Below are 24,650 nucleotides of genomic sequence, written 5' to 3'. Positions count from 1 at the left end.
GTCAGACTGCTAAATAGCTGCTCTACCTGACTCTGCTTTGGACACTTTTAACTTGCACTGGACACTTATAACTTGTTTTTAACTGACATGTGGCTGTTGTGTTTTTACTATTTATTGTTATGTTTATTATTCAGTGTTGCGTTTGTTATGTTATGATTGCACTGCTCCTGGGAAACGCTGTCTCATTCTGCCCTGCAGAGCTGATGTACAGTTAGAATGACAACAAAGTTTTTGAATCAGTCCTTCCGTGACCTGGTCTGAGCAGTGGCCTCCATTAGGAACGATTGCTGACTATCTGGCCTCTGTTGGGAGCAAATTCTCCCCCCTCCCCACCTACAATCTCCATGAGGTAGCTCTCCAGATACAGCATGGTGCTAGGTCATTTGATCGAGTTCCACACTGCACATCACAGGCTCCACCAGTTTCCTTAACACAAGACAAAAAGAACAAGAAGGCTGCATAGAAAAAATGAAATAATTTATAAGATTTTCTATCTGGAGGATGTCACCTAAGGAATCGTTGTTCTCTGGCACCATCTTGAACGGAAATCATAGAAAATGCTGGAGGTGCTCAGTAAGTCGGGTAGCATTTATGGAAAGAAGTAAACAGTCAACATTTCAAGCCAAAACCCTGCATTAGGGCGAGAAAGGAAGGGGGAAGATGCCAGAATAAGAAGAGGGAGGGAGGGGAAGGAGTACAAGCTAGAAAGTGATAGGTGAAGCTGGGTGGATAGGAGAGAGGGGAATGAAGTGAGAAGCTGGGAGATGATAGGTGGAAAAAAAATAAAGGGCTGAAGAAGGAGGAGTCTGATAGGAGTGGAGAGTGGATTCTGGGAGAAAGGGAAGGAGGGGACAGTAGGGAAGGTGATTAAGCCAATGAGGAGAGGAGAAGAGGTAAGAGGGAGCTAGTGTGGGGAATAGAAGAAGAACGAATTGGGAGGCAGAAAAATTACCAGAAGTTAGAGAAATCAATGTTCATGCTATCAGGTAGGAGGCTACCCAAATGGAATATGAGGTGTTGCTCCTCCTACCTGAGAGTGGTGGAATTGTGGCAGTAGGGGAGGCCATGAACCGACATATTGGAAGTAAAATGGTTGGCCATTGGGAAAACCTGTTTGTTGTGGATGGAGTGAAAATACTCGACAAAGCGATTTCTTCCAATATATGGTGGGTCGCGCCATGTAGAGGATGCCATATCTGGAGCACCAGATACAGTAGACAACCCCACTCAATCTACAAATGAATTGTACACTGCAGAGCGTGGGTTTAAATAAACTACATTCCAAAAGAATAACATTTACATGAATGGTGAACTGGGAGTCAGATTTATTGATAATGATTTATTATAGTCACAGGTACTAAGATATACCAAGAAGTTTGCCTTTCATACTGTTTATACAGATCAATTCGTTACACAGTGTATTGAGCTAGAATCAGGTAAAACGGTAGCAGTGAAGAACAACGTGTAGAAGCTACTGCAAAAGTGCAGTGCGGTTAAATGATAAAATGCAAGATCATGTTGAGGTACATTGTGAGGCCGTGAGTCATACAAGAAGTCCATACAAGAGTCTTCTAGCAGTGAGATAGAAGCTGTCCTTGAGTCTGGCATTACGTGTGTTCAGGATTTAGTATCTTTTGCCCAGTGGAAGGGGAAGAAGAGGGAATGTCTGGGTGGGTGGGGACTCTGATTATGCTGGCTGTTTTACTGAGGAATCAAGGAAGTGTAGACAGAGTCAGTAGAGGGGAGGCTGGTCCCTGTGATGTGCTGAGCTGTGTGCACAGCTCTCTGCGGCTTCTTGGGGTCACACGCAGAGCAATTGCCAGATCTAGCTGTTAAGCATCTAGATAAGTTGCTTTCTGTGGTGCTTTGAAAGAAATTAGTGTGAGTCAACGGGGATATGCAAATTTCTTTAGCCTCCTGAGGAAGTAGAATTTAATTTTATTGATTTGAGGATAGTTCCATTTGATCTGGAATTAGCAGATGGCAAGGAAATAAAAAGCATGAAACTCCAAATGTTAAACCATTTCCTGGGGCTATATATTCAAGGTTATTATTAAATGTGTTACAGTAGGGCACTTGGGGAAAAATTATCACAATTAGGCAAAATCAACAAGGTTTTATGAAAGGGAAATCGTGTTTGACCAATTTATTGGCGTTCTTTGCAGAAGTAGAATGTGTTGAGAATAAAGGGGAAATGATTCAAGATTGTTTGTTGTAAATCTTAAGAACATAATTGTAAAGGAGAACACGATGATTGTTACTCCAGATCCAACACAGCATAAAAATTACTAGGCATAGAGTACACATTTATACAAACACTATATATATATATAAAAGTAATCATAAAAACCACACAAGTAACATTTATATACATGGATTGATTGTATGTATATAAAGTGACAATAGGCGATGGTATATAGTGGTAGTGGGGGTGGGTTAATAAGTGAAGTTGTTGATTCAGCCTGATGATTTGGGGGAAGTAACAGGTTTTGAATCTCGTGGTCCTGGCATGGATGCTGCACAGCCTTTTCCCTGATGGGAGTGGGACAAATAGTCCGTAAGTAGGGTGGGTGATACTGCTGGTCTTTTTTCAGCACCTCTCTATATATACGTCTTTCGTGGCAGGTAGTTTGGTGCTGGTGATAGCTGTTGTAGAGCCCTCCTGTATGCTGCAGTGCAGTTCCTGTACCCCGCAGTGATGTTAGGACACTCTCCACTGTGCCTCTGTTGAAGGTTGTGAGTATTGGTGCGCAGAGACCAGCTCTCTTCACCTTCTTGGAAACGAAAGGTGTTTGCAGAGCCTTCCTGACTGTGGAGGAGATGTTCTGGGGCCATGAGAGGTTGTGCAAGATGTGCACACTCAGGCTTGCGGCACTGTCAATGTGAAGAGGGGTGTGAGTGGTGCGAGTTTTCCTGAAGTTGATAACCACCTCCTTTATCTGGTTGACACTGAGGAAGAGGTTATTTGATGGGTGTCGCATGGTGAGATTTAAGTAAGGCATTTGATAAAGCTCATTTTAGACATATATCGGTAAGGACGGAGGATAGCGGTTAACAGAAAACAGTAGACTTGAATTTCTCTGAATTTTAACAGTCAGAAACCACAGCTTTGTACAATTAGATTAATAACAGATGAAATTCTGAAAATAAGGTTGCCAAATATGCTGATGGTACAAAGATAGGTAGAAAAACAAGTCGGGTGAAGAGAACAAAAAGAGGCTACAGAGGGTTATACATAGGTTAAGTATGTGGCCAAAGATCTGGCAAATAGATTATGTGGGGGGAGAAAAGTGAATTTATCCATTAAACCAAATAAGATCTTATTTCAATGATGGGAGATGGGAGAGGATTCTGGGTGCCTTTGCACATGATTTGCATGAGGCTAAGTTGAAGATAGTGTAGGTTAATTAAGAAAGCCAGCAAAATATTCTTTATTGCTCAGGGAATCCTGTGCATAGTACAGAGATTATACTTCTGCTATTTCAGATATGAATGGAATCAACTGTGAATTACAATATTGGTCTCCTTGTTTAGCATATGTATTAAAAATAGGTTGAAAACATTTAATTGACCAATTTTTGGAATGGGCAGGCTTTGAGGAGACTTGAGACTACCAGTACTGGGATATAACACCATAAGGTATAAGAGGAAAATTAGGCCACTTGGCCCATCATCTACTCCACCATTTCATCATGGCTGATTCATTTTTCCTCTTGGCCCCAATCTCCTGTCTCCCCCACCTCCTGTATGCCCTGACTATTCAAGAATCTCTCAACCTCTGCCATAAATATACCCAAAGACTTGGCCTCAACAGCCACCAGGGGCAATTAATTCCACAGATTCAACACTCTCTGGCTAAAGAAATTCCTCCTCATCTCTATTCTAAAAGGATGCCCCTCTATTCTGAGGCTGTCCCCTCTGGTCTTAGACTCTCCAACCATAATAAATTACCTCTCCACATCCATTCTATCAAAGCCTTTCACCATTTGATAGGTTTCAATTTGGTCACCCCTCTTTCTTCTGAATTCTATTGAATACAGGCTGAGAGTCATCAAACACTCTTCATATGACAAGCCATTCAATCTTGGAATCATTTTCGTGAACCTCCTTTGGACCCGCTCCAGTTTCAGTGATTCCTTTCTAAGATGAGGGGTCCCAAACTGCTCACAATACTCCAAGCGAGGGCTTACCAGCATTTTATAAAGTTTCAACATTACAACCTTGCTTTAATATTCCAGTCCTCTTAAAATGAATGCTGACATCACATTTGCCTTTCTCACCACAGGCTCAACCTGTAAATTATCCTTCAGGAATCCTGTACAAGGACTCTCAAGTTGCTTTATGCCTCAGATTTTTGTATTTTCTTTCCATTCAGAAAATTTTATTTTTTCTACCGAAGTGCAAGATCGTACACTTCCGGACACTGTATTCCATCTGCCACTTCTTTGTCCCTTCTCCTAATCTGGCTTAAGTCCTTTTGTAGTCTCTCTACTTCCTCAAAACTAACTGCCCCTCCACCTATCTTTGTATCAATAGACAATAGACAGTAGGTGCAAGAGTAGGCCATTCGGCCCTTCTAGCCAGCACCGCCATTCACTTTGATCCTAGCTGATCATACACAATCAGTACCCCGTTCCTGCCTTCTCCCCATATCCCTTGACCCCGCTATCTATAAGAGCTCTATCTAACTCTCTCTTGAATGCATCCAGAGACTTGGCCTCCACTGCTTTCTGGGACAGAGCATTCCACATATCCACTACTCTCTGGGTGAAAAAGTTTTTCCGCATCTCTGTTCTAAATGGCCTACCCCTTATTCTTAATCTGTGGCCTCTAGTTCTGGACTCACCCATCAGCAGGAACATGCTTCCTGCCTCCAGCGTGTCCAATCCCTTAATAATCTTATATGTTTCAATCAGATCCCTGCTCATCCTTCTGATTTCCAGTGTATACAAGCCCAGTTGCTCCAATCTTTCAACATATGACAGTCCCGCCATTCCGGGAATTAACCTTGTGAACCTACACTGCACTCCCTCAATAGCAAGAATGTCCTTCCTCAAATTTGGAGACCAAAACTGCACACAATACTCCAGGTGGGGTCTCACCAGGGCCCTGTACAGCTGCAGAAGGACCTCTTTACTCCTATACTCAATTCCTCTTGTTATAAAAGCCAGCATGCCATTAGCTTTCTTCACTGCCTGCTGTACCTGCATGCTTGCTTTCATTGACTGATGTACAAGAACACCTAGATCTCGTTGTACTTCCCCTTTTCCTAACTTGACTCCATTTAGATAGTAATCTGCCTTCCTGTTCTTGCCACCAAAGTGGATAACCTCACATTATCACAAGTGGATAACTGCATCTGCCATACATTTGCCCACTCACCCAACCTGTCCAAGTCACCCTGCATTCTCATAACATCCTCCTGACATTTCACACTGCCACCCAGCTTTGTGTCATCAGCAAATTTGCTAATGTTACTTTTAATCCCTTCATCTAAATCATTAATGTATATTGTAAACAGCTGTGGTCCCAGCACCGAACCTTGCGGTACCCCACTGGTCACAGCCTGCCATTCCAAAAGGGACCCGTTAATCACAACTCTTTGTTTCCTGTCAGCCAGCCAATTTTCACTCCATGTCAGTACTCTGTCCCCAATACCATGTGCCCTAATTTTGCCCACTAATCTCCTATGTGGGACTTTATCAAAAGCTTTCTGGAAGTCCAGGTACACTACATCCACTGGCTCTCCCTTGTCCATTTTCATAGTTATATCCTCAAAAAACTCCAGAAGATTAGTCAAGCATGATTTTCCCTTTGTAAATCCATGCTGACTTGGACTGATCCTTCTACTGCTATCCAAATGTGTCATAATTTCCTCTTCTATAATTGACTCCAGCATCTTTCCCACCACTGACATCAGACTAACCGGTCTATAATTCCCTGTTTTCTCTCTCCCTCCTTTCTTGAAAAGTGGGACAACATTAGCCACCCTCAATCAGCAGGAACTGTCCCTGAATGTATAGAACATTGGAAAATGATTACCAATGCATCCATGATTTCTAGAGCCACCTCTTTAAGTACCCTGGGATGTAGACCATCAGGTCCCGGGGACTTATCAGCCTTCAGACTCAACAGTCTATCCAACACCGTTTCTTGCCTAATTTAAATTTCCTTCTGTTCATCCTTTACCCTAGTTCCTTTGGCCACTATTACATCTGGGAGATTGTTTCTGTTTTCCCTAGTGAAGACAGATCCAAAGTACCTGTTCAACTCATCTGCCATTTCCTTGTTCCCCATAATAAATTCACCCGTTTCTGTCTTCAATGGCCCAATTTTGGTCTTAACTATTTTTTTGCTATTCACATACCTAAGGAAGCTTTTACTATCCTCCTTTATATTCTTGGCTAGTTTACCTTCGTACCTCACTTTTTCTTGGCGTATTGCCTTTTTTGTTATCTTCTATTGCTCTTTAAAAGCTTCCCAGTCCTCCAGTTTCCCGCTCATCTTTGCTATGTTATACTTCTTCTCTTTTATTTTTATACTGCCCTTTACTTCCCTTGTCAGCCACGGCCGCCCCTTACTCCCCTTAGGATCTTTCTTCCTCTTTGGAATGAACCGATCCTGCACCTTCTGCATTATTCCCAGAAATACCTGCCATTTTTGTTCCACTGTCTTCCCTGCTAGGGTATTGTTCCATTGAACTTTGGCCAGCTCCTCCCTCATAGCTCCATAGTTCCCTTTGTTCAACTGTAATACTGACACATCGGATTTTCCCTTCTCCTTCTCAAATTGTAGGTTAAAACATATCATATTATGTATCGTCTGCAAACTTCGCAACAAAACCATCAATTTCATTATTCAAATCATTGACATATAACGAAAAAGAATTGGTCCCAACACAGACCCCTGTGGAACATGACAAATCACTGGCAGCCAGTTTGAAAAGGCTCCCTTTATTTCCACTCTTTGCTTCTTGCCAATCAGTCAGTGCTTTATCCATGCTAAAATCTTTCCTGTAAAACCATGGGCTTGTAGCTTGTTAAGGACCCTCGTGTGTGGCACCTTGTCTAAGGCCTTCTGAAAATCCAAGTACACAACATCAACGGATTCTCCTTTATCCATCCTGCTTATTATTTCTTCAAAGAATTCCAATAGATTTGTCAGGCTGACTTTAGCCTAGTTTATCATGTGCCTCCAAGTACAGTGAAACCATATCCTTAACAATAGACTCCAACAACTTCCCAACCACTGAGGTCAGACTAACTGGCCTATGATATCCTTCCTTCTGATTCTCTTTCTTCTTGAAGAGTGGAGTGACATTTGCAATTTTCTAGTCTTTCAGAACCACTCCAGAATCTAGGGATTCTAGAAAGATCATTATTAATGCCTCTATAATCTCTTCAGCCACCTCTACCTCTCTCAGAACCCTGGGGTGTACACCATCTAGTGCAGGTGACTTATCTTCCTTCAGAGCTTTCAGTTTCTGAAGAACCTTCTCCCTAGTAATGGCAAGTTCACACACTTCGGGATCCCTGACTCTCGGAACTTCCACCATACTGCAAGTGTCTTCAACATGGCTCAGGCAGCAATCCAGAGATTACAGACAGACATACTTTATTGATCCCGAGGGAAATTGGTTTTCGTTACAGTCGCACCGACCAAGAATAGTGTAGAAATATAGCAATATTAAAAAAACATAATTAAATAATAATAAATAAATTACTCCAAGTGGAAATAAGTCCAGGACCAGCCTATAGGCTCAGTGTGTCTGACACTCCGAGGGAGGAGTTGTAAATTTTGATGGCCGCAGGCAGGAATGACTTCCTATGACGCTCAGTGTTGCATCTCGGTGGAATGAATCTCTGCTACTCTACTGTAGAATTACTACTGTAGAGGTCCTGTTTTTCATCCCAGCTCCCTAAAACCTCTCTTCAGGAACTCCTCATCTTGTCTACTTATGTCATTGGTGCCTATATGCACCCAGACTTCTGGCTGTTCACCCTTGAGAATGCCATGGAGCCAATCTAAGACATCTCTGATCCTGGCACCAGGATGGCCACACACCATCTGGGTGTCCCTATCACGGCCACAGAACTTCGTCTCTGTTCCGCGGACTAAGGAATCTCCTGTCAACACCGCAATTCTCTTGCTCTTCTGAGCCACAGCATCGGACTCAGTGCCAGAGACCCAGTCACTGTGGCTCCTCCATGGTACGTTGTCCCCCTCAGTGGTACCTAAGGTTATACACTTAATATTGAGGGGGGCAGCCATAGGTGTAGTCAGCACAGCTGTGCTTACCCCCCCCCCCCCCCCCATAACCCTCCTCCTGGCAGTCTCCTGCAGCCTCAGGGTGACTACCTCCCTGTAGCTCCAGCCAATCACCTCCCCATTCTCCTGTATGAGTCGAAGGTCATCGAGCTGCATCTCCATTTCCTTAGCAGGTTCTCTCAGGAGCTGCAATTTGGGTGCACTTGAAGAACGTGTGTTTTATCAGGGAGACTGGAGGTCTCCAGGGCTTTCCATGTCCCATGCACAATACAAAACTCTGCCCCGGAACCATTCTCACTACACTACTGTGCCCTAACATTGGAGTGATCAGCACTTGAGTTATTTTTACTGGCCTTTTCAAATTAATCCCTCTTGCTGATTGGTTGCTCAGCTTCGAGAAACTGCTGCCAAACTCTGCAGTTAAAATCTTGATTGCCATCCTCATTAGGAGACAGCTCTCTTTATTCAGCCTGATTTTGATTGTCCAACTCAGAGAAAACTACCGCAAATCTCTGCTTTTTAAATCTTGAATGTGGGCCTGACTGAACGGTAGCTCTTCTTACGCACAGTCTCTTGCTGATTGGTCACTCAATTCAGAGAAACTATCGCGAAGATCTATCTGCCTTTGAAATCTCGATCGCTGTCCTGATTAAAGGGTAGCCCTTTTAACATAGCCCTGATTGTCTAACTCAGCAATAAATTGCTGAAGGATTTTAGTGAGTCGAGCACCATCTGTGGGAGAGGAATTTTCAATGTTTTCTGTTGGCACTCTACGTTAGGATTCAAAGTGGAGAGGGAAGGTAGCTAGTATAAAAAAGAGAGTGGGTTGGATCCATCCAGCTACTAACCACTGCATCCATCTTGTTTCATCTCCCATATTGGTACATATTAGCAACTTTCTTATCAGATTCTAGTATTTATAGGTAGTTGTTTTCACTTACCCCCCCACCCACAAGAAAAAGACACAAAAACTTGCAAACCCCAAACACCCCTTAGCCCTCCCTCACACAAAAACTAGCAGATCATCCAAACCCCCAGCCCGCCAATCTGCAAAATGAAAGAATGAGTGAGAACATGAAGAGAAACTGGAACTGAAAGAGGTCGATACGAACTACTGTCCAATCCATAAATCTCAGAATTTCAACATCTTCAAGAGCATCGGGCCCGGCGCCGCCTCTGGCAGTGACAAACAGGCAGCCCCTCTGAGAGCGTTCTCTCTCCGCGTTTGCCTTGATGTTTCGGTCTACCTCAACGCTTTAATTGGTGAGAAAGGTGGTCAGTCATGGCCCCCCCATCTCACCTCTGAGTAGACCATGCTCCCATTTCTCTCCTGGAGTTTTCTTGGGGACAGCAAAGCACCAGATCACTCGATCGAACTACAAACAATTCAACTGCCTCTGTCTCCCAGCTTCATCTTGCCCGTTCCCTCACCCGATTACTTCTGCCTGTTATCCTTAACCCTTCCTTAGTCCGTTGACCACCTACTGGCCCATGTCTCAGCAACTCCGCTACTTGTCTTTTCTACCATCTATTTTTTTTCTCTCTGCTATAAGTCCTAAAACCTGAAATGTTGACCATTCCTCTTCCTTCACAGATGCTGCTCAATCCACTGAGTTCCGCCAGCATTTGACTTGTTTTATGAGGAATTTCTGGACAGGTTAGGTGTGTATCTAGAACATGGAACACCACAGGGACAGGTTCTTCGGCTCCCAGTCATCATCATTAATGTGCTGTGCCGATGATGTGGGTGATCATGGTCTATAGACCGTGATTGTTCTTGCCAAAGTTTTCGACAGAAGTGGTTTGCCATTGCCTTCTTCTGGGCAGTCTCTTTACAAGATGGGTGACTCCAGCCATTACCAATGCTCTTCAGAGGTTGTCTGCCTGGCATCAGTGGTCACATAACCAGGACTTGTCTGCTCAGAAGACCATCCACCACCTGCTGCTATGGCTTCGTGTGACCCTGATCAGCGGTGCTACAACTAACCCAAGGGTGACCTGCAGGATAGCAGAGTGAATGAGTGCCTTACATCCCCTTTGGTAGAGGCATATCTCCACCTCACCACTTACACAATGGTGTGCCGACCTAATTAGCTAATGACACCTTGTCCTACCTCCCTCCATTCTATGCCTATCTAAGAGCCTATTAAATATTTATATCTTATTTTCTCCCACCACTGACCCTGGCAGTGCTCTTCAGGCACCCGCCACTTCATTTAAATAAATTGCCCCACATATCTCCTGTAGAATTCCCCCTGCTCATCTTAGAAACATGCCCTTTAATATGAAATATTTTAAACTTGGAGTAAAAGGTACCAGCTGTCTCCTCTATTTATACCTTGCACAATTTTACAAACTTGTATCAGGCCTCCCATCGGCTTCTCCCGCTACAGAGTAAACAACCCTAGTTGGTCCAACCACCCCTTGTAGCACGTGTCTCCTAATCCAGGCAGCATCCAGGCAAGCCCCTTCTGCATTCTCTTCATAGCTTCCACATCCTTCTTTTAATTCAGCAGCCAGAAGTGAATGAGGCACTCCTGAAGCAGCCTAACCAGAGCTTTGTACAGCCGCAGTGGACTTACTGGATTTTAGAAGAGATGGAACTTAATGGAATGTATAGAATCCCTGGAGAACCCTGGCAGATGAGGCAAAGTTTGTTCTTCTCAGATTGACGTGAGTCTTTGAACTCCTGTTCCTCTATGTGTAGTGAAAGTAGAGTCTTTGAGTATTTCTATAAAGGAGCTACGTCGATACTTGAACATAAAGATAGATAGATAGATAGATAGATACTTTATTCATCCCCATGGGGAAATTCAACATTTTTTCCAATGTCCCATACACTTGTTGTAGCAAAAACTCATTACATACAATACTTAACTCAGTAATAATATGATATGCATCTAAATCACTAACTCAAAAAGCATTAATAATAGCTTTAAAAAAAAGTTCTTAAGTCCTGGCAGTTGAATTGTAAAGCCTAATGGCATTGGGGAGTATTGGGGAGTTAATTTACTGCGGATAGGTGGGAATTTAAAGTTGAAGTTACTATCAGATCAACCGTGACTTTATTAAATAGCCGAACAGGCTTTGGAAACTGAGTGACCTAGTTTGAACTTATTTGTTGGTGTGCATCGACATACACTTTAGTTCTCTGTTTAATTTCAAAATACATAAATTATTGGTGCGAGAATTTAAGCTTGCTTCCTGATTTGTTTTTATTTATAAGGGAATCACTTTGTTGACAATAACTGATTGTATTAAAGGAGAGTTGATGACCTTTTTCCCCTTCTGAGTGAGTTTGAAAATGTTGAGCATTTTATGTGCTTTAAACTGCAGGAATGTAGACAGAGAGCTGGGATCTATAGTGACAAGGTGGGTCTAACAACCAAGTGTGCCAGATTACTGTGATATGATGTTGATTTGAAGACATTATATAATTGGATAAAAAATAAGCATGTCATTCTCAGGAATAATACGGATTAATTGACCCAGTGATTTTCTTTTGTAATATGAAAATCCTTGGAGGGACTAGACTTATCTTTTTGAAAAGTTTGGAAAACTGTCCGACTGGTTTATGTAGATTATTATTTGTACTTATGTTGCTGTAGCACTTGATTTATTGCTATTGCAAACAGATGACTCCAAACCACAGAGATTCAGCATGCAATCATTAATCTCATTATTGGAGATGTTTGTTTCTTGTGACCTGCACCCACTAAGATGATCCGTCATTATCAGTTAAAGTTGATGCTGTCACAAAGTACTTATTCTTGACTGCAGCTGGGATTTGTTCTCCGTTTGAGAAGTTAAATGTACGTTAGGTGGTGTGAATCACTTGGGCGGCCAATTTCCATGACATCTGGTCCTCCTAAAAAGAGGAACATATCATCAATAACTTTCTAAGTTGGGAGATTCTCGTTGGCTTTTAGAGATAATCGGTTCATTTGTGGTGTTCTTCAGCAGAATTAAAATCAACCAAGTAATGTCTCTTGATGACACACACTTCATCAATCAATAACTGCAAGTTGTTATGCATTTAACATTGTAGAATATTCACAAGAGCATAATCAAATAAAATTTGACACCAAAACTGTCAATGAACTTCTAATTTATTCCATGATGTCTCCAGTAGATGGAGACTATTAAGATTTAACCTGAAAAAGGTCATTAATAGATTTCACATTACATTAAATCTTTTACTGTCTCCCAAAATGCTCGAACATCTTTTAGGGTTAAGAAAAGCGATTTCCGAGATAAATTTCTGCCGTTGTGATTCCATGATGGAGTGGAGATGGGCTTTGGTCGCAGGCTGCAGGTTTTTAAATTGGAGTGTAGGACTGAGTAAGTTATTTGACACGGCAAGAAAACAGAACGTAGCACGTGAAATTTCCAGTATGTTCCGTTGCTGGGTCGAGTGCTCTCTGATTGCACAAAGCCAAAAAAAAAGGGCCTCTGGAGTAGAATTTTCAAAAGTTGAAACTATTTCTGTTCCTTCCAGGAATATAGCTGATTTCCACCAAGTGTTCCAAACTTACTATAACCACCCTACTTAAAGTAAATCTCATGATGGGTTGTTGAGCCAAACGTTGCTCTAAAATGTTTTTCCAGATGTTCAGCTGTATTGGTTCAGAGATTACTTCCTTTCGTGGTATGACCTATCCAAGAATGTCCCCTAAATTGCACTATTATACTGAAGCTTAAGAGGCACGTACGAGCTCAAGTGGCCTCTGTAACCTAAACAGAATTCCAACACAAAAAATGGTTCTGAGGTAACTTTCACACTTAATGGCAATTGCAGAGCTCTCTCCTACCCCCGGCCTTCCACCCTATTGTGCATCTTTTGCCTCCTGTTCCAAGACGCACCCCTAGATTCCTTCAGCTCTGTGTTTCTGTGGTGATGTATATCTAGGAAGTACAGACTCTTCTGAACATGTGGCGTAAGAGGTGCATGATGGGGTTAAGGGTGTGATGTGGTACGGTAGTCTGGGCAGTGGTCCGCTCTTATCTGTTATGTTTTGTAACTTCAAAGCATTAAACTAATTCAAAGGAAGATAAGGGAGTCCAAAAGCTGATCCAATTTTGAGTTTACTTTAGGTGCGGTAATATGATAGCATATATAATTCACATATTTATGCATATAACCTGCAATGAATCATTTAGAGGAGCAATAATGCTTAATCAATACACACACACACACACACGATTACTTAAATATTAAATACATATCAGTATCTCATGTATTTGCACTGTTTGTTTTCTTCTGCGCTCTGGCTGATCTTCCATTGATCCTGTTATAGTTGCTATTCTATAGATTTGCTGAGTGTGGCTGCAGGAAGATGAATCTCAGGGTTGTATATGGTGACATGTATGTACTTTGGTAATAAAGAAAATTGACTTTGATGATGCATGGCCTCTAGGTTCTAGATAATGTCTGGAACAGTCCATCTGAGTGGTCATGGATCAGAGCTTCCCAGAGGCCAGAGTGAGTGTTAACGTGAATTTCAGGAGGCTTTGAGCACTGCTTGAATCTCTTCCTCTTTTGTGTGAGATGCCGAAGTCCACATAGTTCTCCCCTTTGCAAAATAAACTTATTTTCCCTGCAACATTCTTTATATAGTGCTGATGATAGGTCACTGAGCTGAAATGATAACACTGTTTCTCTCTTCATAGATGCTGCCCAACGTTTTGATTGTTTCCACTGACTGAAACAAAAAAAAAAATGCTGGAGATAATTCAGCAGGTCAGGATGCTCCTCGACAAGCTGCACATATCCGGCATGTTATGTTGTAACTTTAGATTTACAGCATCTGTATTTTTCCTTAGTCTGAGTATTTCCGGCATTTGCTGCTTTCATTTAACTGTTTGCAAGATGTAATTAAAGTTCAAGTGGATCAAGAACAATCTTTGGTTGCAGCAAATGGGCTTATCATGTAGTGAAGTTTAACCACGTACACTCAGTGCTATGGGTGCCCACTGCTTCAGCACATGTTTGGTACAAGTGACTGCAGTGTAGCTCTGCAGTAGCTGTTTGCCAGTCTGTTTTCTTAAAGGTTTCTTCCAGATCCTGGTGCTCTTCAGAATATCACACCATGTGCATCTCAAGCCAGGATAACTGAAAGTGACTGAAATAAGATCTTATTCACTACATTGCCAATCAAAATGTGATTTTTATATATAACAATTTTATTTAAATGTATTTCTACCAAAGGGGATTTGAATGAGTAATCACAGCTTTGCTGAGAAAATGCCAATATGGATCCAAAAGAACTTGAAATATTCTTGAGCAATTCCTTTTTGTCTTTACTTCTTCAGGCTGGCTTCTTGCTTTATTTTATTTGTGCGGCCATTGGGAACCAGACCTTCAAGCTTAGGCATAGCATTTATATTTAGGTCTTGCTGTACATTGTCCATGTTACTGTATTTGCTATGATTGTGAGTGTTAGATGAGGAAAATATCAAGTTTCTGTTCTCCAAAATTAAGGAATTGATTTTGTAACGTAGTAAGCATATAGGCATTGGTTCATAAGATGGTCAGTCAGAGTCCAGATTGTAAATCTGGTTGTATTTTTTTGTTTTGAGGAGGTGACTAATACATTCGGGATCCCCACTGGAAAGTAATGAGGATGGAGGTACCTTCAAGAATGAAGCATTCCATTCCCAAGGCTGATTCTGGGTCTGGCTTACACACTTAGTGCCAGTATTTGGATGATTGTTGAGAGGGGGAGTGCTGTGATTTCTGTGGGCTTCCAGAAGGAATTGGGGAAGACTCAATTGTTAACTATATTGAGAGCACATAGAGTTAGAGAAGACCTGATAGGCTTGGCAGGAGGCAGCAGATGAAGAGTAGGGTTGACAGTTTTGGACTTAAGTTGGCATGATGTGACTAGTAGCGTCCCCAGAGTGCTGTACTGGGATCACTACAGTCATTATACAGTGGTTTCCAGATAATTGGGTCTCATCGGGACCAGTATATTTTTCCCGAATTAAGTGGCTGCCTGAAGTTTCATTGGAATTCTTAAGAAGATATAAAACACAAACTAATTTTAACTGAGTAACAAATTATGTATTTAAATAAAATACAGAACAAATTAGAGCACTACCAATATTACTGCAGTACTCTAAAACTGTATTAGTTCCTAATAGTTATCAAAGTGCAATTGTATGCTGCTGTGTTCTTTTAATTGACTGCAAGTGAACAAAACTAGCGCATCTGCCTAGTGCAGATAATGGACTTCCTTAATACAATGCTGTCGATAATTACATCCTCTAAATTTTCATTTTCATTGTAACATTCAAAATGTTGTCGATACCTTCAAATGCATCATAGTTCCCAACTTCTTTTCCCTCCCAGCTGTTTCTTGCATCTCCCTTGAAACCACAATGAGCAAAACATTTCTGAATTGTCTTGCTGCTTATTTCTCATCAACTATCAGTGACACAATCACTGCTTTTCAAACACAAAGACAGTCAAATTGACACTATTTAAAACTGTTCACTCTAAGCACAGTGTAGTGTCTTCCAGCCTCATAAGTGCACGTGACTGAGCTGGTTAGAAACTGTTTGGCAACATTGTCTTGTCCCAGTTCTGTGGCATAGTGTCCCAAATAAACAAAAAGAATCCAGGCTATTTTCTTGATTAGTTTTTATTCTTTAAGATTGTCCTAAATAAGCGACTACCCCGATTAACTAATGGACCAATTAACTGGAATCCGTTATATTTATAAACGGTTTGAATGAAGAAATCCAAAATCATATATCCAAGTTTGCTTGCAATGCTATGCTTTGGAGTGCAGTACTTGTGTAGATGTAAGCAGAAAGTTCTGGTGGGATGTTGATTAATAGCAGGCAATGTTATGCAGATGGAATTCCATGAGACAATCTGTGAGAACATTCAGTTTCAACTCAAGTGAGAGAGATTAGTGTACTGTATGCTGTAAATAGGGCTATGGATTTAGAAATACAAATACAGAAATCACTTGCCAATTGTGGACAGGTATAACGAGAAATTAAGTAGGTTAATAGAAGGCTGACATTTTTTTTAATGGGGCTCAGACACAAAGGGGTGTAACTGCACAGATTCAACCCAATTCTGGCACTGCACCAAAGATTCTGAGCTCAGAGTGAATCAGAATTGACGCTAAAATGCAAACTAATTAAATAGTGAAATAATAGAAGATTGTGAGAAGGTATTATCTCTGGCTGGTGATGAGGGCATAACCTTAAAATTAGAGCTGATTCCATTGAATCAGAAAGTGTTTGCTATTGAGCCATAGAGTCATAAACAGGCTCTTCAGTTCAACTGGTACAAACCAACCAAGATGCCCATCGAAGCTGTTCCTATTTGCCTGAATTTGATCCATATCCCTCTAAACCTTTCCTATCCATGTACCTGCCAAAGTATCTTTTGCATGTTGTTAACATCCAGGTCTCTGCTACTTCCCCTGGCAGATAGTTCCGTACTTGCACTACTCTCTGTGTGAAGAAGTTGGACTACAGGTCTCTCTTTAAATCTTTCTGCTCTCGTCTTAAACCTGTGCTCTCTAGTTTGTGGTTCCTTTTCCATAGGGAAAAAGACTGTCTATTTACCCTACCTATGCCTCCTCATAAATTGACATGCCTTTACAAGATCATCCCTCATTCTCCTACACTCCAATGAACATAGTTCTAGCCTGCTACATCTAATGGGGGGAGGGGATGGGCTTGATGTTTTTGTTGCATTTTGCACAATTTTTTTTATGTATGGGGGAGTTGATGTTTTTCTTTGAATGGCTTCCATGGTTTTCTTTGTTTCATGATTGTCTGGAGGAGAGGAATCTTAGAGTTGTATATGACATACATACTTTGATAATAAATGTACCTCTGAACCTTAAATCTTGAAATAAGGAACGTCAAAGTTAAACTGCTTAGTTCTCATCACTTCTGGTTCCTAAAAGAGAATTTCACCAGAAGGTGCTGTATTTATGAAACAATAACCATCCAATTCTGATTTGGGATCTGCACTAAAAATGTCTTTGTTTATAATTTGCAGGCGCTGGGGGAAGTTGAACTTAACCAGTCTGCTGTAAAACTAACAGCAAACACTGGCACACTGTTGTATGCCTCACCCCGTTTTATAGTTGCTGACTTCTGTGGGGAGTAGAATCAGGCAATGAATTAAACTGGTGTCCAACCTTATCCTTGCAGATATATTAGGTCCAAATCACCTGTGTGATAGCTTTCCAGAATTTGCTATATCTTTTATAATTGCTGGAAAAATGGAAGTATTCAATCTAAAACTTTGAGAACCTTCCCCTGAAATCTCTCAATTTTATTTACATAACTCGGTGCCTGGCAATATAGAGGTAATACTCTTTTCTGGGAAGCCTTCTATGTGCTTGTTACTGTGGTCAAGGAATTGGTCAGCTGAGAACAAAGAACAATACAGCACAGTACAGGCCATTCAGCCCACACTGTTGTGCCGACCCTTAAACCCTGCCTAACCCTGAGGATAAGTCGATATGTGAAATATTTGTGTCAGCAAAAATAAATCTGTGCAGTGAAACAGCAGTAAACCAGCGTATCCTGGTATGATGATTTGAGTAAATACTTGACATGTTCTTAGACATTTTTAGCATGGCTGTCGGGTAACACGGTGTGCAATGAGTGCTCCTGCATCACAACTCCCATCACTTAGGTTTGATCCTGACTTTAGGTGCTGTGTGTGTGGAACTGTATGTTCTCCCTGTGATCATGTGGATTTCATTCAGTTTCTTCCCATGTCCCAAGACGTGCATCCATAAATTAACTAACGGTTGTAAAGTACCCCCAATGAAGCTTAGCGACAAAATGAATCAAAGGGGAGCTGTTGTGCATGTAACAGGGAAGATACTGCAGGGGAGCGGGGAATAAGGAGATGGAAGGGAGACTGGGGAAGTATTGACTTCCTCCTGTGTTACAAGCAAGTAAAGTGATTGATTCTTTGATTAAAATAGAGAAAAACAAAATTACATTAAAATTTTGCCTTTCACCCCTGTTTAATACATCGTAAAGAACTTCAAGCTGATGAAGTACTTTTGAATTGTAGTTACAGTGGCAATGTATTAAAAGTAGCAGCCAACTTGTGCAAAGCCAAGTCGTGCAGACAGAAATGAGACAATGACCAGATAATCTATTTTAAGTAGTGTAGGTTAGAATTAAATATTTGTCTGGACACTGGGAAAACTTAAAAGCAGGAATAGCTGGAAGTACTCCACAATTCAGGCAGTATCTGGAGAGAGGAAAGCCAAGTTAATGTGTAAAACTGATAACTCTTTATTAGAACAAGAAAAGTCAGAAATCAGGATGATTTAATGTGCCAACTTTAAAAAATATCTATTTTTAATGTCTGTTTTAGAGTGCAGGCCGGGATACCATAGCATTTCATTTAAAAAAAACCAGTATCACATCTATCAACCCTGTATTTCAGGCTAGTTTAAATGTACATCTTTATAGAGTATTCAAAATCACCTTTTTGGATTCTAAGGCAAGAGTATATGTACTGAGCCATGATTGAGGTAGCTAGATTTGCCTCAAGTAAGTTAAGTGTTTGCTCACTAATAATCAAAACAGTAATTTCTCAGCAATAATATTCAATAAACTATTAAGTTGTGTGGTTGAAACTTGTTTTGTATTATGCTGTCAATGTGAGCTCTTCTAATTTCTGGTGGTATGATTGACCACCTATCTATAATTTCAAATAACTCCAAAGAGGAAATCATGCCAAAAATGATGGATTATATCTAGTGAAATTAGTTTGAAGTCACTGGAAAATTGGAGCTATTAGAATAAAATCAGTTTAATAGTCTTTGTTCATATGCAGTTCCTGTAGTGGAGGAACAACATTATGCATATTCTTTGATTTTCTTTTCTAGGGAAATGGGGAACAATCACAGAATGTCTACTTCCTTCCTGAATTTGCACTTTCTCCGCAAGGGAGCTTTTTAGAAGATACAGCAGGAGAACAGGTTCTGACTTACCGCTACGATGATCAGGTCAGTGCAAGGATTTCTGAAACGTAGTATATATCACCAAAGAGCAGCTCAATAGAAGCCAGATCTGCAATTAAACAAATAATTATAAACTCCCCCAAACTTCTCTGATCATCACATGTACACAATTTAGTTTAACTTACATACGTATTTAATATTCTTCATCACTTTTTTCAAAGGGAGAAAACGTTAATGCCATCTGGACACAATGCTTGAACCAATTTGTTGTAGAATTGTTTTAAAGAATTAAAGTCTTAAAATCAGAATCACTTCTTTACAGATTAATTCTGATGCTACCTATTTTGTTAATGTATTACTCAGTTCATAATCTCTTCATAAGCATATACGTACCCTTTAAGAATTCATGATGTTTGCTCATTTTAATGGTATTTTCAATAAGTAAGGGTACAAATCTATTGCTTTCTTTAACTTGTATTAAAAGAGAACCTTCCAGACTGTTCTCTTAAACATACTTATGTAAAAATTGTAGCTGTTGGAACTGTGTTTTCCATTGCAGTGAGAAATATGGATGAATTGTCAAAATTAGGTAATTCTGTTTCTCTTTGCTCAAATTATAATTTCTGTTGACTTGTCTGATATCAAAGGCAAATAGATCTTTCCTGTGATTGGTTGAATTGAGTTTTATATGATGCAAGCAATAAGTATCTAAGCAAATGAGTACTGGCTAACAAAATGGCTTTTGTATACATTCTTTACCCTGGTCTTTGCTCAGTTGTTGTCGCCAATGTACTGAGACACCAGGTGAGAAAAAAAAGAGGAAGAAGTACCAAACTTGTGGAACAAGCTAGTAAATCTGTACTATGTGTTCATCCGTGAGCAGAATCAGAAAGGCAATTAAATTGCCACCATTATGATGTTTACAAATACTAGTATCTTTTGAGCTTGTAAATGTAGATGAGTATTGAAGGCATCTTACAGTTCAAAAATTAATCGATAATTGCCTGAATTTGATACAGCCTAAAAGAAATGATTCATAGTTTATTTTATATTGACGTATGGAAATATTAATGGAAAATGTTTGGATCCATTATTAGTCTGAAATGTGTTTGTCTTGCTCTTAATCAGAGATGAAAGGTAGGTTTCATGCAGCTTTCTGTTCAGGAGTTTTCACAAACAAAGATTTTTTTTTATCAGCATTGTAAGGTGCTTGATAACCTGAGGGGGAAAAAAGACCAAGAAAAAGTAGGTTTCACTTGAAAAGTTCTCAAACAGTTTGAATGTGTCATCGGTTTACTTTTCTTTTAATCGCTTCATAAATTCATTGAGTTTTACACCATGTAAGTAGCCTTTTAGTTGATCTTATTTATGGTGACCAAGACGCCTGTCTCTGCTAATCCCACTTGCCTGCATTTGGCCCTTATTCCCCCTTTCCTATTCATGTACCTGCACAGACATTGTAAACATTGTAATTGTACGCACCTCTACCACCACCTCCAGCAGTTTGTTCCATGTAGTTACCTCACTTTGTGTGAAATTTGCCCCTCAGATCTCCAATCTTTCCTCTCTGACCATAAACTGATGCTCTCCTGATTCAGTCTGTGACTATATAGCCTCTCCATGTCCTTCATGATTTAACAAACCTCTATATGGTTGCCCGTCACTCCAGGGAAAACAGACATACTCTATCCAGTCACCCCATTTAACTGAAGTCTTCCAATCTTGGCAATAATCTCATGAATCTTTACTGTACTCCCCCTGCTTCATTTCTAGAGGATACTCTAGTGTGGCAATCAGAACTGCACACGATGTTCCAAGTTTAGCCTAACCAACAATTTGAATGACTGTCCTATACTTGGTGTTCCAGCCAATGAATGCCCCATTGTGTTCTGAACTGGCTAAATGCTTCAACTGGCTTATAAGTGTTTAGTATGGTTGACAGGAAGGTGACTGTAAAGGTTTTGAAGCATTTGTAGGTGATTTCTGTTCTTTTCAGCAACACACACAAGATGTTGGAGGAACTAAACATCTGTGGAAAAGTGTAGACAGTTGACGTTTCAGGCAAAGACCCTTCATCAGGACTGGAAAAAGAAGGTGGGAAGTTAGAACAAGAAGGTGGGGGAGGTTGAGGAAGAACAACAAGGTGGTAGGTGATAGGTGAAACTAGGAGAGGGTAAAGGGTGTAGTAAAGAGCTGGGAAGCTGGTAGGTAAAATAGGTAAAGGGTTGGGGAAGGGGGAATCTGATAGGAGAAGGCAGAAGACCATGGAAGTAAAGGAAGGGGGAGGAGCACCAGAGGGAGGTGATGGGCAGATAAAGTGAGAGAGGGAAACAGAAATGGGGAATGGTGAAGGGGGGTGGGGCAATTACCAGAAGTTTGCGAAATCGATGTTCATGCCATCAGGTTGGAAGGGACCCTCACCTGCATCACTTCCATTTCATACACGTCTGCCCTTACCCTATCCTCCTGCCACCCCACCAGGAATAGGGTTCTTTTTGTCCTCACCTACCACCCCAGTAGCTTCCACATCCAGCACATAATTTCTCCGTAGCTTCTGCCATCTCCAGTGGGATCCCACCACCAAGCACATCTTTCCCTTACTAACCCCCCCTTCACCCACTTTCTGCTTTCCCCAGAAATCGCTCCCTGTGTGGTTTCATTGTCCATTTGTCCCTCCCCATTGATCTCCCTGCTGGCACTTATCCTTGCAGGAGGAACAAGTGCCGTACCTGCCCCTACACCTCCTTCCTCACTACCATTCTGGGCCCCAAACAGTCCAGCCAGGTGAGGCGACACTTCACCTGTGAGTCTGTCAGGTCTTCTACTGTATCCAGTGTCCCCGGTGTGGCCTCCTTTATATTGCTAAGCCCCAACGTAGATTGGGAGACCACTTTGTCGAGCACCTATGCTCCTTCCTCCAGAAAAAGCAGGATTTTCTGGTGGCCATGCACTTCAATTCTACTTCCCATTCCCATTCCAATATGTCAGTCTATGGTCTGCTGTACTGCTGTGATGAGTTGGAGGAGCAACACCTTGTATTCCGTCTGGGTAGCCTCCAACCTGATGGCATGAACATCAGTTTCTCAAAATTACAGTCATTGCACATTTCCCCCTTCACCATTCCCGTACCCATTTTCCCCTTCTCACCTTATCTACACACCTGCCCATCACCTTTCTCTGGTGCTTCCTTTGCTTCCTTTCCTTCCTTGGTCTTCTGCCCTCTCCTGTCAGATTCCCCCATCTCCAGTCCTATATCTCTTTCACCAATCAAATTCCCAGCTCTTTACTTCACCCCTCCCTCTCCCAGTTTCACCTATCACCTACCACCTTGCATTTCTTCCTCCCCCTTCCCACACCTTCTTGCTCTCACTTCTCAACCTTTTTTCCCCCCAGTCTTGATGAAGGGTCTCGGCCTAAAACCTCAACGGTTCACTCTTTACCACAGATGCTGCCTGGCCTGCTGAGTTCCTCCAGTATTTTGTCTGTGATACTTGGATTTCCAGCATCTTCAGCTTTTCTCATCCTTGTTTCTATTCTTCTGAAGATGTTTCAACTTCGTGTTTCAAAATTGCTTCATAAAATACAAGCTTATATCCAGTAGCCGTCAGTTCAAAATCTGTAAAACATGTGATAACGTTTCTTAAATTGCCAGTTTTATTGCATTGAGAAACCTGTGATTAGGATCATTTTTTTGTTTGAATGGTTTTCTAGAACAATATTACTGTGCAAGTTGTAAGAACACTTAGTTTTGTGATTCTACTGACAAGTTCTTATAAGAGTCTTATATGTGTCTTTACCCCGAGAAAGACTACCATGACCATGAAGCCTTGTACGGGCATTTGTTTGCGCATGCATGTACTTGCGTATGCATGTGCGTATGTTTGCGTGTACGTGCCAAATTTTTTTCTCCAAATCGATTTTGGCTCGCTGCCTTCCTGAGTTTGATAAGTGAAACCACACCGTACCTACAATATTTCTACTTTATATAGGGTGTAAATTTATCATATCATTCCTGCTTTTACTATATGTTAGTGTTATTTTAGGTTTCATGTGTGATTTGCTTTGATTTGGTAGGTTATTTTTTTGGGTCTGGGAACCATCAAAGATTTTTCCCATATAAATTAATGGTAATTGCTTCTTCGATTTATGACATTTTGGTTTACAAGCAGTTTCATGGGAACGCTGTACCTTCGGATTGCGGGGGAAGCCTGTAGTTGGTTCGGCAACCAGAGTCAAGGTGGAGTTCATTGTGTCCCGTGTCCCGGTCTGCACAGGTGTAGTGAAAAACTTACAGCAGCATCACAGGCACATAGTAGCATATAAACAGTATTCATAAGAAAGAAAGAAATATTAAACTTAAATTATGCACAATGTTTACAAGGGAGAATACAAACAACAAAATCTATTTCAGCGCCAAGTGGCCAAAGAGTTTATAGTGTTGCTGAACAGCAGTGATTAGAGCTTTGGCAGGATATGTGGCAAAATCTTAAAGGACTTGATCTAATCAGTGTTTACTTTTCTCTACCATTACTCTGAAATGGTTTGAGATCGTTCATGGCTTACTGCATTGTGCAGTAGCTATAGAGTTCTTGATATTTGGTGTAAATACATTATTATCTTCTTCCTTAGACTGGGTCAAGTGCGCGATGGGAACTACCTGTGGATATAGATGATGACTGTTAAATTGTTGCACAGTGCTCAGTAACCAAAACAAAAACATTCAGTTATAATCCTGAAAGCACAGAATCAATGTTGGTGCATTAATGCCTTTGATAGAAGATGGGATTTGATGATCAAGAATATTTTCTCTAAAACTATCTATAAAGTTAGGACCTTAACTATCAAATGCAAATTGTTCTAGGAATTCATTCTGGAGTTTAAACTTCAGCCGGTCTTCAAGTTGATTGTCCCAGGAACAAAAAAAAACTTCATCAGTATGGCTGTGTTTGTAATAAAAGTCATTAAAGTGATATACTGTAACCGGTGCTCCCGATGTGGCCATTTATATATTGGGGAGACCCACCGCAGACTGGGAGACCGCTTTGCCGAACACCGGCGCTCAGTCCTCCAGCAGTGGCGGGATCTCCCTGTGGCCACACACTTCAATTCCACAGACCACTCCCACTCCGACATGTCTGTCCATGGCCTCCTCTACCGTCAAGATGAGGCCACACGCAGGTCGATGGAGCAATACCTTATCTCCCGCCTAGGTAGCCTCCTTCCTGCCGGCATGAACTTTCAACTCACTGACCTCCGTTGATACCCCTGCCCCCCACCCTTACCCCCATCCCTATCTATTATTTTAGTCTGGTTCTCGTTCTCTCTCTTTTTCCCCCCTCACTATAATCTCTCCCCCCAGCCCTACCTTTCTTTCTCTTTTATTTCCCATAATTCTCCACCTTCCCCCTAGCCTATTTC

At 41.2% G+C, this 24,650-nt stretch overlaps 1 protein-coding gene across 1 annotated transcript in view; it reads left to right on the top strand.

Moving 5' to 3' along the window:
- The window catches only part of adamtsl3 (ADAMTS-like 3), a 726,995-nt gene that overhangs the window by 58,727 nt on the left and 643,618 nt on the right, over positions 1-24,650 (top strand). Inside the window, 1 exon segment of the mRNA XM_073033006.1 lies at positions 19,158-19,277. Coding sequence (XP_072889107.1) covers positions 19,158-19,277 — 120 coding nt within the window.

Source organism: Hemitrygon akajei, chromosome 30 (genome assembly GCF_048418815.1).
Source record: "Hemitrygon akajei chromosome 30, sHemAka1.3, whole genome shotgun sequence".
Lineage (NCBI taxonomy): Eukaryota > Metazoa > Chordata > Chondrichthyes > Myliobatiformes > Dasyatidae > Hemitrygon > Hemitrygon akajei.
Note: the sequence above shows the minus strand (reverse complement) of the source record. Positions and strands in the feature narration are given on the sequence as shown.